Source organism: Furipterus horrens, unplaced genomic scaffold (genome assembly GCF_987537825.1).
Source record: "Furipterus horrens unplaced genomic scaffold, mFurHor1.1.pri manual_scaffold_12, whole genome shotgun sequence".
NCBI lineage: Eukaryota > Metazoa > Chordata > Mammalia > Chiroptera > Furipteridae > Furipterus > Furipterus horrens.
Window position 1 is genome coordinate 21467173 of NW_028327182.1, and position 13144 is coordinate 21480316.

Here is a 13144-nt window from a genome sequence, read left to right on the forward strand (position 1 = left end):
ATAACTAACTTTGGTTTAAATTTGATAGATGTTAAAACTAAATTTTGGAAGCAGAAAACATTATGTTTTAACTTTCTATTACTGAGATGTACTTAGCACTTCTATCTATCCATTTTCTAGTTATTAAAAAAGTAAAACTCTTCAAATTAACAAATATATAAAATGTGACTTATATATCAGGTTTTAGACCCATTGGAAGTGTTCCTTCATCCCTTCTTTTAAAAAATTACCCTGTAATATATTGAAACTAGTCACTTAAAGTTCTATAGTGAGAGAAAATTTTTAGTGGCAATTAGTAAACTAAACTTTTTTAATAAAGGAATGAGCTGATGGAAACTTTCACCTCTAATTTTAATGCTATAATTAAGTTAATAAATATATTTATTGTTTATTAAGTTTCAGACATGGAGTAATTTCATAGTTATTCAATTTTAGAGTTAATAAGGGCTTTAGGGATCAATTGGAGCTTTAGTAATGAGCTTTAATTAAGTGCTTACTTGTACAGTACTAGGAACTATGATAGGTGCTGGGCTCACCGCCTCATTAGAGAAAGACACACAAGCCTCAGAGAGCTTTGCAAGCACAGAAGAGTGGTATCTAATTCAGGACAGGTGGAATCTGGTAAGGCTGGAGTTGATAATAGATACCTGACTGTGTTAAAGCATAATTGAGGTCATTTTCAATTAGAAGTTAACGAGGCAATGAGTAAACTGGTCATATAAAATAGAACCTAAACTAGAACTCAGGCAAGTACCTTTTTTACAAAACGGCATTGCCTCTCACTGTTCCATTTACAAAAGTTACACTTCATTTTACTGCTTTTATTAAGGAATGTATTTACCTCATCTGACAAAAATAAACAATGTATACATTTTTTCATATCTGAGTATTTGGCTTAAAAGAAAAGGAACAAAAATTAAATAGATGATAAGCTGATTTTTTCTACTTAGATTTCTAATTGTTCTGCTACAGACCAAATTAGGCTTTTGGTTTTCCCACTTTATTCTCTCATCTTTGTGTGTTTCTTTCAAACATATCAAATACAGCATGGCTAGGGTACAAAATGTGAGTGCTATACCTAAATTAAGAATGATTTTTCTAGTTGCTGTTATCCTAAGGCTTAATGTGAGAAAAATAATGAGAACTAAATAAGAAATACATTATAATGCTCTCTGCCTCGTGTCATTAAATTTGTTATGTGCCACGTATATTGGAAGAGTGCATTGGTGCCTACCAGCCAGCTGTCCAAGCAGTGGTCATTTTTATACTCTCTTCATTTGGATATTGCCAAATACTAATTGCATCTGAAGTACATGAAAAAGTTTTCCATATATAAACACAAATTCTCTCTGTCCCTCCAGAGCAGCATGGGGGTCATAAATTTAGTCTTACTAATTACACACAGATCTACATTACATTGTGGCCTTGGATGATTCTTTCAACTTTTTCTTCATGTATAAAAAGAGAGGAGGAAATTCTACCATATAACGTTGTAGTAAATATTAAGTATAAATATTTATTTTTCTGCATGTTTAATAACCATTATAATTTAATTATTCATTTATGATTGTAAGATATCTATAACACTTACTCGCCTGTTTACTTGTTTTGTATGTACACTCTGAAGTTGATTTAAAAAGCACAACTTCATTTCCTCAAAATCATTTTTAATGCCCTCCAATTTTTATAGCACAGGGTTGAAACATTTCCATTGCTTATACATTTCATGTTTACTGAATGAATGGAGTGCATTTAAAAAGTGATGGTACTCTCATTAAGTCTCCAGTGACAGGGGTGGGGGGGATGCAGATGAAGAGTAACTTCTGTTAGGGCAATGATTAAAAATATTTTTGCAGCATCCTCAGATTTATCACAGTACATTGCTGATTATATCTTCAATAGTGATGTCCTCCAAAAATACATTGATTCAGTGAAAGTTTTTTAAGTCAAAAACAAAAAGCTTTGTATTTCCCATACATTGGCATATAATTGTTTACATTAGTTTCTCAAGTATAAAAGTGCACAATAAACTAACACAGCAGCTTTGAATTTCAAGGGGAATTCACAGTTTTAATCCACTGGGAGAACTGGAATTGCATACATTTAGTTATCAGTTATATTTGGCTCTTTTCTGTAGTTTAGTTCTAAGTTATATAGGAAGATACATGAATTCCTGTAGAATAACTATGCCACCAATCTAAAGCTGATATTATTAACACCCATGGCAAATGGAGCTTTTAATAGAATTTGTTATTTTCTCCTAACAGTATAGTAATTTTCTTCCAATAACACATGGTTCATTAGAATCTAAAAATAAAAAAGCCAGATGAAAATTTATAAACACCTCTGGGTGTAGATTTTTTAAAAATACATTTTGAACACTACTCATTTTTATCTTTCTGAAAATACATTTCTGTTTTACTTTAAAAGCAGCACAAATTCATTGTAGAAAATATGGAAAAATTAGGAAAAAGTAAAAAAGGAAATGTAGATCATTCAAAAGTTCACCAAATGCAGAAGCCGTTATTAATGTTCTGAAATAGTTTTGCTAGCCATTTTTCTTATTTTTATACATACATAAAATATTTGGGGGGGGGACAAAATTAAGTTCATTCTCTGTATTCAGTTTTATATACTAAGATTTTTAACTTAATATTACATAGGTAGTATTCTCCCATGCTGTTGAATATTGTTTCTCAAACTTGGCTGTTCATTGGAATCATGTTTTTAAACTATTGGTGCCTAAACTACATACCTTTAAGATGTTCCATAGATGATTGCACTTCACAACTAGGGTTAAAAGCATTGTTCCCCTCTTGTTCCTGTGTTTACACCCACTTTTGTTATTTATAATTTTTATTCCTAAGATAGACAAGGTTAAATTGTCATATATGTATAAATACAAGTTCCTGCATTAAGTTATCCCTAGTTTTTCCAGGAGGGAAGTTTTATAACCAAGTTTAATATGAAATATGTAGATAACTTTAATTAAATTAATGGTTATAATATTTTAATATATTAGTCAAAAAGAAATTGAAAATCACATTTCATAAAAAATAATATAGGCCGTGGCCAGGTAGCTCAGTTGGTTAGAGCATTGTCCCAATACACCAAGGTTGTGGGTTCAATCCCCAGTCCGAGCACATAAAAGAATCAGTTAATGCCTACATAAGTAGAAAAACAAATCAGTGTCTGTCTTCGTCTCTGTCTGTCTGTCTTTCTCTCTCCCTACCTCCTCTCTCCCTCCCTTCTTTCCTCCCTTCCTCTCTCTAAAATGGATTTTTAAAAAAGAGAATAATGTATAAGCTTTCATATACTAATTTCTTGGTGACTCTCAAATTTTGTTATTTACTTCAGTATCTTTACATGCAACTTTTTAAAGTTATTTAACAGAGTTTTCTAGAATTCTTGAGATATAACACTTGCTTAAATCAATGATGATGTTGCCCCTGGGATTTTTTGCCCTCTGAAGTACTATTTGCATGATATTGAGGTGGTTGAAATATATATTCTTCTTCACAGAATAACCATTTTTCAAAAGCTTCTTCACAGTGCCAACACTTGAAATTTCACAATATATAAAAATATTGAATCATTATGTTGTACACCTGAAACTAATATAATGCTATTTGTCAATGGTATCTCAATAAAATTGGTTATCTCAATCCCTCTGAGGTTAGGTTTTGTTGTCTCTGAAATTTTATGTATTTCACTACTGTGAGATATAATTATAAAAATAATTCTTAATGGTGAACATTTTATGAAATCAAAAGCAAGTTTCATCTGGTAGCAAAGAAAATTAATCTGATTGATGATGGTAAACAGTATTGCATGTTTTGAAATAGATAATTAACACAGAACATTGCCTCAGGCACTGAGTGAGACTATGGCCTATGGTGAATGAACGTTTTCATTTCTATAAGGCATGTTTTTCTCTCATGTAGAGTGGAACTTTAATTAATATTTTAAATTGTCAGCCACTGACTGATAATAATAACCTAAAACCAAAAGAACAAAATTTTGGACGTAAGCTAATAACAGTTACCTTTGTAACTTATTAAGGTGAAAATAGTTTGGGATTATTACTTTTACAAAGTATGGTAAACAAAGCAATGGACAAAATTGGATCTCACCACTAACATTAATATCAAATTCAATTAATTTTTTAAAAAACAATTAGTGATTTATTCACTTCATACAAATGCAGACTTACAGAATTATTTGGCAGATTGTAACTAAGAATCTCACCCCACCTCAATGCTGCAGTTTTCCGTATTATTACAGTCTTACGTAAGTGTAGCACATTTGTTACATCTAATGATTTAATGAACCTGTATTGGTATATTATTCTTAAGTAGAGTCTGTAGTTTACATGAAGGCTCATTCTTGGTGCTGTACAGTTCTGTGGGTTTTGACAAATGCACGGTGACATGTGAACACCGTTGCAGTAACACACAGAAGCGTTTGACTGCCCTGAAAGTCCCCTGTGCTTCATTCTTCATCCCTCCCGCCTTCCCCAAGGCCCTGGCAACCACTGATCTTTTTACCACCTCTGTAGTTTTGCCTTCTCCAAAATGTCATATGGTCGGAAACATAAAATTTATTTTTAGGACATCTGTCCATGTTTTGTAAGGCTTAGTTTGATAGCAGTTGTAAGAAAATAAGAGCAAAACTAACTTCCTAGACTTCCTTTTTGACTTTTTTTTTCTTTTTGGTGGTGCTACTTTATCTCATTTGACCAGGTAACTAGGATTTAATGGTTTAATATCTTCAGTACAATGTTCTTATCTAGCAAGTGTGATTCAGTATTCACTAATCATATCATGTAATGTTATTTATTTGTTAAATATTTGTATATTTACATATAACATATAACACATGTTCATATCTAAACATGTCTGTAAGTATTTTCATCGGTTAGGAATGTCTGCTATTAATTTTTAAAATGCATATATTTTCCACCACAATATAGGAGAATCCTTCTCACCTTACAGTTCCCACACACATACATGCTAGACCAGTTTCGGATTTGCAGTCAACTGTTAACATAGATTCGGACTGCTTTGCATAAATAATATGATACATGAAAATCCCGGGAAATAAATAGGTCATGAATACACATAATGACTAGTAAATAAGGCAAATTTGGAATAAATTTATGTGTGTTGAACCCTTTCTTAAGGCTAGCATTTTAGTGCACTTGTGAAAGCATAAAAATATAAATATAAAGGCATAGAGTCCATTATGTTATGCAGGTGTTCTAAATTTTCTCAAGGAATCAAACATTTTTTAAACAAACACTTGAGAAATTGATATAAAGCAATTGAATTAAATATTCATTCAAATAACTTCCCCTTACATGCAGTACGTAACTCATTCAATACTTTTGAAACCAAGTTCCAGGTTGTCAATGTAGGATATTTCTACTTGTTTCTTTTATTCTTTCACCTATACTTTTAGAAGAACTACAATTTATCTCTCATCCTCTCTGTCATTCTTTACTATACTTGGCTTTGATTTTTTTTTCTTGGTCAGTTTTATAAATTCATGCTTACATGACACTTGTATCTAAGAGTTTGCCCTTGAACATGTAAAGAATAAAAAGCACTGTTCTGAAAACAAGGTAAATGATAACCATGAGCGCCCATGCAAGACAAATCTTGAAAAATAGGCTTTCCTTTTTTTAGTAAGATAAAACAAAATGATGGTAACCGAATGCAGGCTTTATTCTCAAATGGATTTTTGGTGACGCTTATACGTAAAGCAAAAATGGCCAGAGTTGCAGGTTGCTTACTTTAAGCCTGGTGCTCATATCTTTCTCATTTCATTTACTAATGAGGGAAAGGAAGGCATAAAAACTAATGTATATAGAGTATCTACTGTGCATTTCCTGTAAAAAAAGGAATTGAACTCTTTATTTAAAATAACTTCCATTTAATATAATGCCATAGAACCTTAATACCCAAGTGATTACAAGATATAGAATCATAGGTTTAGTTTATTTCATTTTTCTTACATGAAATACACAAGTTTCTTTAAGCACCTCCCTTAAAAGGTACATGTTCAATTAATCACGAAGTCAGTCATAGACAGAGAGCAGGCTGACAGCTGTCGGGTGGTGGGGGGCTGGGGTGAGTGGAGGGATTGAGCAAAAAAGAAAGAAAAGAGAAAGAACACATGGACGCAGACAACAGTGAGGTGAATGCCAGAGGTGGGGGAGGGGAAGGTGGAAGAGGGTGGAGGGGTAAATGATGATGGAAGGAGACTTGACTTGGGGTGGTGAACACACAATACAGTGTTCAGATATGTGTTGTAGAATTGTGCACCTGAAACCTGTATGGTTTTGTTAATCAGTGGTTAAGAAAATCACAAAGTCAGAGAGTGAGACTTATATAAACTAGTTTTCTACTGAGACACACACACACAAAACAAATAATGCTCTGCTGTTTGCATCCCATGATAAGACTGTTAAGTAATGCTCAAGATCCCGTAACAATTATTTTAATATATTTACATATTGTTATAATGGACACAAACTGAACTATGGATTGATATATGTTATTTCTATTGTGGAATTAAGAAATCAGGCCAATTAAAGTGTATTCCATCATCTGTTACATGGTCATTCTGTGGACCAACCTAATTAAGCTAAAAATACAGAAAAAAAATTTAACAGTTTCAGATATCTTTCTTCTATATTTTAAGAGAAAATGTGTTTGTTCAAAGTCATATATGGACTCTAAATATGCTCACAATATCCTGACTTGTTCAGCTACTTCTGTAATACATATCTTTTGGGTCATTTGGCAAATACTGTACCTGTCCATGGCTGAATTGTGCCATCCTGCATCAGAATATAGCTTATGTTGAGTTCAGTAAATGAAGTCACTTCTGATAGCTATAGTAATAGATTAGGTTGTGTTGGAATTTCTAGTTCTAAAAGGGGAAATTCTGTTGCTTCTCTTCCATGGTTCAATAAAATAGTAATAATTAATATTACTCTTTCTATAGGTGGATAAACTCAAACCTAGAGAATTTTAATGATGATACCGAGATTGCACAGCAAATAAATGAATTCAAGTCTTTTGTGTCCAAATCAAATTTTATTTTTATAATAACCACACAACAGGCTATAAAGCAAAGATTCTTGTAATGGTTAAGCCAGGAGCTATGTAATATTAGGCAAGTCACTTTAAAATCTTTTCTAAAAACTGCCATGAGATTATATCTCAATATTTATAAAGACAAAATTAAAAACATAATTGATTTAATGCTGGCTGATTTACTGGCTGAATAAGTGAATGGATAGACAGTTGGGGATATTTGTGTGTATGTGTGTGTGTGTGTGTGTATGTGCATATGCGTACATGTGCACACATGCTGCTTCTTTAAAAATCCCTGCAGTCGTTAAGGTCAAAGTAAAATGCTTATAAATCTTGGCTAATAGTTAACAGAATAGTGTCGAAGTGGTGCTCAACTGTGATTCCACATTAAGAATCCCTGAAGGGCTTTCCAAAGATAGAGTGGTGTACAGACATTATTTTATTTTTTTTAAGATCTCCTTGTGATTGGAATATATGACCAGTGTTAAAAATGCATTTTATTCAACTGATAATAATGGCTGACTATAGGAGACATATATCTAATACTCAGGGTACTAGCACATAGGAGGTTTTAGATTCATTTTTGCATTCATTCAACAAAAGCCAAAAGGTGAACTTACATTTTTAAATGTTTGTTCAGGAAAGTGATGATACGATTAGAACAGCTCACATGTAATCTCCAGATCACTGAGAGGAATATGTTCAGTAGAATATTATGTATATTTTATTCATAAAATTTTGGAAGAAAGTGATAATTTGACAGATAATCTTGTTTATATCTATGTTTATGTTTTCACATACACATTTTTATCAAGTACATTGTTACCTTTTACCTTGCTGTACTTTTGTGTATTTATACAATTATTTCTTAAGACATTTTATTTAAAAAATTACTTATCGACCTTTTCAAGTGATACTATATAATCTTTTGGAAAATGAAATTACTCTCATTCTCTTTGACAAAAATCCAGTGTTTTTTTATAATCTTTATGTCTTTAGAAAGAATTTTTTTAAAGATAATATTGAATTTAGTATTTAATCAATGGCAAAAATTCAGCTAAAGTTATTATTCCCAGGCAGAGTTCTTGGTGGGCTTTTATTTAAAACAAACAACACAGACAACAGCATTTAGCTGACATCAGTCCATCGGTGTTGTATCAAAAATGGCACGGTTAGTAACACAGGGTAAAATTTTCGTAAGGAACGCTTTCTTGGTTCTTTTTACAGAAATGTCTCTTCCTCGTTGTGCTTACAACTTAAGACTTTTCCTTATTATTTCCGATCTTTTCAGCATCCCTACCCCTTAGATTCCTGATAACATACCCATATCTTCTCTCACTTTCTCAAATACGTATAGTCCCTTTATTTAACTGTTAACTGCGCTAAGTCCTTCCCTGTTGGTGTTTTCCCTTGGTTTCTCTCAGCTTTCTTCTCTCTCTGTTCTCTCCTGTGCTCCCGTCACCTCCCTGTTGCATCATGTTTATGGATTCAAACCTCAGAACCAGCACATTTCAATGTTCCACTTTCTGAAAGTCAAGAAATGGACTCTTAATGCTGATTCAGGATCAAGCCTTTCAGGTCCTTTCTCTCCTTAAAGGAGGAGCAAGAGTGTGCCATAGCTGTTTTGAAACCATATTTCTGCAGTATTGCTGGTGTCACGTATATATATGTGCAACCTGAAGCTGGAATTATGGGGGGCTTCACCTGCCACATTGTCACAGTAAAAGTGATTAGTATGGATGGTGCGGATATCACATTCTGTCAACACTCTAAACCGATGAATGGTACAAAAAGGATTTCGTCCTCTTCATACTGATGAGGCATTATTTTGGACATGCTGGCTGCATTTCAACTGTTCTTTATGTAAAAGGACCCAGTATGTGCCTCTGTGGTGGTTATGCTTATACATTCATGGATAATGTGTCCAAACTTCCAATAAGATCATCCACAGTTCAGAGGTTTGGCTTATCCTTCCTAATTTTTATGAGCATTTTGTATATTTTGGTGTGTGCTCATGCAAAAGCTATGTAGTTCTCAAGTTTTGAAAATGCCTAGGGGCTAATTAATATACAGTCTCTATAGAATTATAAGAGGAACACTCTTCTGTTGTTGTAAAATAGATTAAGGAGTAAATATTTTTCTTAGTGATGGACTAAGCAGATACATTCCAAAGGGGAACTCCTGTCCATAATCTAGGGAGGTCTAAGCAGGTTTCAAAGCTCAGTGATGCTGATGCCTTGGAAGCCATCTCTGTACAAATAAGCTCCATATTCGTCATCTTCTGTATTGTCATAATCTGCTACAGCAGTCTTTTGTTTAATTATAAATGTTTCTACAGTAGTGAATTACATCTCAGCCCTTGGTTTGTAAACCTGTGTAGGAAACTTGTATGCAAGTCGGTAGTTAAGAGAGGAAAAATTTGAGCTGGAAGTAATTTTGTCGGTTGTCGGCAGCCGTCCGTCTCGAGAGACGATGGTGTAGCTTCTTAAGAGTCTATCTGCACCGCCGAGAATGGCTGTGCAGTCCGACTCAGGAGTGACAGTGTCTCCTCCCGTGTTGAATCGACATCTTGTGATGACGCTGGAGTGTCCTCTCCAGTGAAGCTGAAGCTACAGAGCCTGGGCAGGGTGATATGGAGGGTCTGCTGTTGCCCATGCAGCAGACCCCATTCCCTTACGGTACTTGTTGACTATCGGTCTCGTGCCGGTAGTAATTACTATTTCCAAAATTAGAATTTTGGATACGTCTAATGAATTAAAAAGCGAAATTAATCAAGACTATATCTGAAGTCAAACAGTTTGATAACATAGGCTTAATGACATATTTTATAATTTTAGTGATAAACCAGTTGAGATATTGTATGAAAGCAACCTTTCATAAAATACTCTACAAAGAAATTAGGTAATTAATGTTGGAAACCAACTGAAATATTGTTCTAGTTACAAGACTGGATAAGGATAACAGCTTTTTATAAAAGTGGTTATTTATGATATTTGTTTCTTTTTTTGTTTCTTAATGTCTAAGATCAAAAAACTTCTCAATTTCAGCATATAAACAAAATCTTGTTACTTAGAATTTCATGCAGAAGCTATTTGAAGGGTTCATTTTTATATTTTATAATTTTATCTTTTTGTGGGTCAGTAAACATGTCATCATAGAAACGAAATCAATCAATCAATCAAACATCAACTCATTTCCCTTTTCAGTTGATCTGGTGCCATTGTTGACTTAGTTTCTTTTCTCACACTACTGCCTCTTGCATGTTTTGAATGGAGCTATAATTTATATTCTATAAAGAAAGGTTTTGAGAAACATACTTTGTTCCTTTAAGTGTATGCTTAAAGTTTTTTTTTGGGGGGGGGTAGTAGTAAACCAAAATTTTTTATTAAACAAAGATGAAATGTACCAATTTAATATAATTGTAGGCATTGTTGTTCTGATACCATAATGAAGCTGAAAAAAATGGTTTTGGTTGTCATGTAGTAGAACAATTATGTGTATGTTATCCTGGAAAAATGAGATACAATATAACCAAAATGACCTGTTACAGTCTAATCCTTTCTGTTAAGACTGATACTTGCTAAGTGAACTCTTACACCATTAAGGGCCTTGGAAGTAGACATGTGATAAATACTTGCTGAATTTATGAGGGAATAAATTTAAGAATAAATTATATTAATGCCCAGGAATAAAGTGCTGAGTCCATTAGTCTGGGTAAAATCTTGGAGTCTTTATTAGTAGTACTAGTAGTATATTTTACTCACTAAAACTTAAAAGAATGAAGTTGAACTTGGTCAAAACTATAATCATTACCTTAAGGTAAACAAAACAGTCAAAGATGATTTAAAATTTCCAGAAAAAAATTATTTTTGAAATTACTTTTTCCTAAAAGGTACATTGTAGTAGTTCTGTATATTATTTTGAGAAAAAAGATTGTCATTACTAAGAGTTACGTTATCCAGCTATTAGAAATGACTCGTATTTAATAACATGGTAGGCTCTGTTCCCTTTTTCAACGCTCATGAGTATTGTATGGTAGCTCTTTGACCAAATGTGAAAGTTTCCCAGTATTGTTGCCAGGTAACATTATGCCTTCAGATTATGATAATGTTAGGTAACGGTTAGATTATAAAATTGTAGAACCTAGAGCTGGAACAGTGTTTAAGGTTATCTAATCAGAATTTTCATTAGTTTATAACTGAGGAAACGAGATTCCTAAAAGAAATCTGGGTCAAACCAACAAAATGAATGTTTTTAACTAACTAGATTGCATGCATACAATTTTAAGTAGATAATGCTTTACATACCGAACTTGTCTTTTAGAAACTTTTCTGTAAAATTGCTGTTCATTTTTAGGTTCCTGCGGCCTCCTTACTCCTCCATAGCACACTTATTTCACTGGATTTTATTTTATTTGTTGAATGGTGGCTGCTCACTTTATTTTAAAATATTTCTATATTGTATTTTTGTCCCATTACCATTTAGCCCCCTTGTACCTCCTTCACCCCCGCAGCCACCACACTGTCACTGGATTTTAACAACAGTGCCTGTCTCTCCCAACAGGATGAAAGTGTCTTTATAGCAGAGGCCTTTTCTTACTCTGTTTTGTACTTTTGTACTCTCAGCTTTAATCATGATGATGGCCATAGAGCAATCCTTGAAATATTCGGGGACCAAATTAACATCATAGCAATAAGAGAATAATTAATAATCATTCCAGTAATAAATTTTGTACCTATTAAAATGTGTGATTAACAAAAATAAATATGTGTTCCTTTTTTCTCCCCACAGTCTCCAACCGTCCACAACTACCCCGATATGGAAGCTGTTCCCCTGTTGTTAAATAATGTGAAAGGGGAGCCCCCGGAGGACTCGTTATCTGTAGATCACTTCCAAACACAAACTGAGCCAGTGGACTTGTCTATCAACAAAGCCAGGACATCCCCCACCGCTGTGTCATCCTCCCCAGTTTCCATGACAGCGTCTGCCTCCTCACCTTCTTCAACTTCAACCTCCTCATCGTCTTCTAGCCGTCCAGCCTCATCCCCAACCGTTATAACATCAGTATCTTCAGCATCATCTTCATCAACAGTATTAACTCCAGGGCCCCTTGTTGCCTCTGCATCTGGTGTGGGAGGCCAGCAGTTTTTGCACATTATCCATCCAGTACCGCCTTCAAGTCCCATGAATTTACAGTCTAACAAACTGAGTCATGTTCACCGCATTCCCGTGGTGGTACAGTCGGTGCCTGTTGTCTACACAGCCGTGCGGTCACCTGGAAATGTGAACAACACTATTGTAGTGCCGCTTTTGGAGGATGGGAGAAGTCATGGCAAAGGTAAGGGACACAAGCAAAACCTTGATTTATTTTTAGCATTAGAGGTAACTGTTCTTTTATTCACTGAGCAGACCCTAAATGGTATGCAAATAAACTACATCCAAACAAGTTCTATGCACAACAACACAGAGCCATTGAGAGCAGAAACTAAATTCAGATTTATATAGGTATATGATTCAGTATTTCTTAGTCCCTATTTTATGTATAAAGTCATTTAATGTCAGAATTCATATACCTAAATTTGCAAAATAACATTTACCTTCAAATACCCAGATGGGAAGGACAATCTATAGTTAGTGTAACTGCTTATAAATATAAATGCATAAATCCCTCATAGAAATGATCCATTATGAAATTTTAAAAAGTGAATTGGGATGTTTCTTCTTGCAGTGGTTCAGATTAGAACTTATTTGGATGACAACGACATAAAATGCCATGAAGTTGTAATGTTTGAAATCTGATCATTCGCTTCTAAGTAACTTGTAAAGTAAGTGGCCATTAAAATAATTTTCAAGTTAAGTGTTTGGCTACAAAAATATCATGTAACTTGAGTTCTTATCTTTATATAAGTTTGAAGTTGTTATCATTTTAAATAGCAGGATGGTCAGTATGATGGAAATGTTTGAACATGCAATATTAATATTCCCTTCTAGGGTTTAGAAGGCAGGAAGATACTTCACTACATGGCTATTTAATAATACCT

General features: G+C 33.7%; 1 protein-coding gene across 3 annotated transcripts in view; it reads left to right on the top strand.

The window, feature by feature from the left end:
- The window catches only part of KLF12 (KLF transcription factor 12), a 411687-nt gene that overhangs the window by 264706 nt on the left and 133837 nt on the right, over nt 1-13144 (top strand). For all 3 annotated transcript variants that reach the window (XM_090258533.1, XM_090258532.1, XM_090258535.1), the window contains one exon: nt 11895-12441. In XM_090258533.1, the coding sequence (XP_090114659.1) occupies nt 11895-12441 (547 nt within the window). The remainder of the gene's footprint in view (nt 1-11894; nt 12442-13144) is intronic.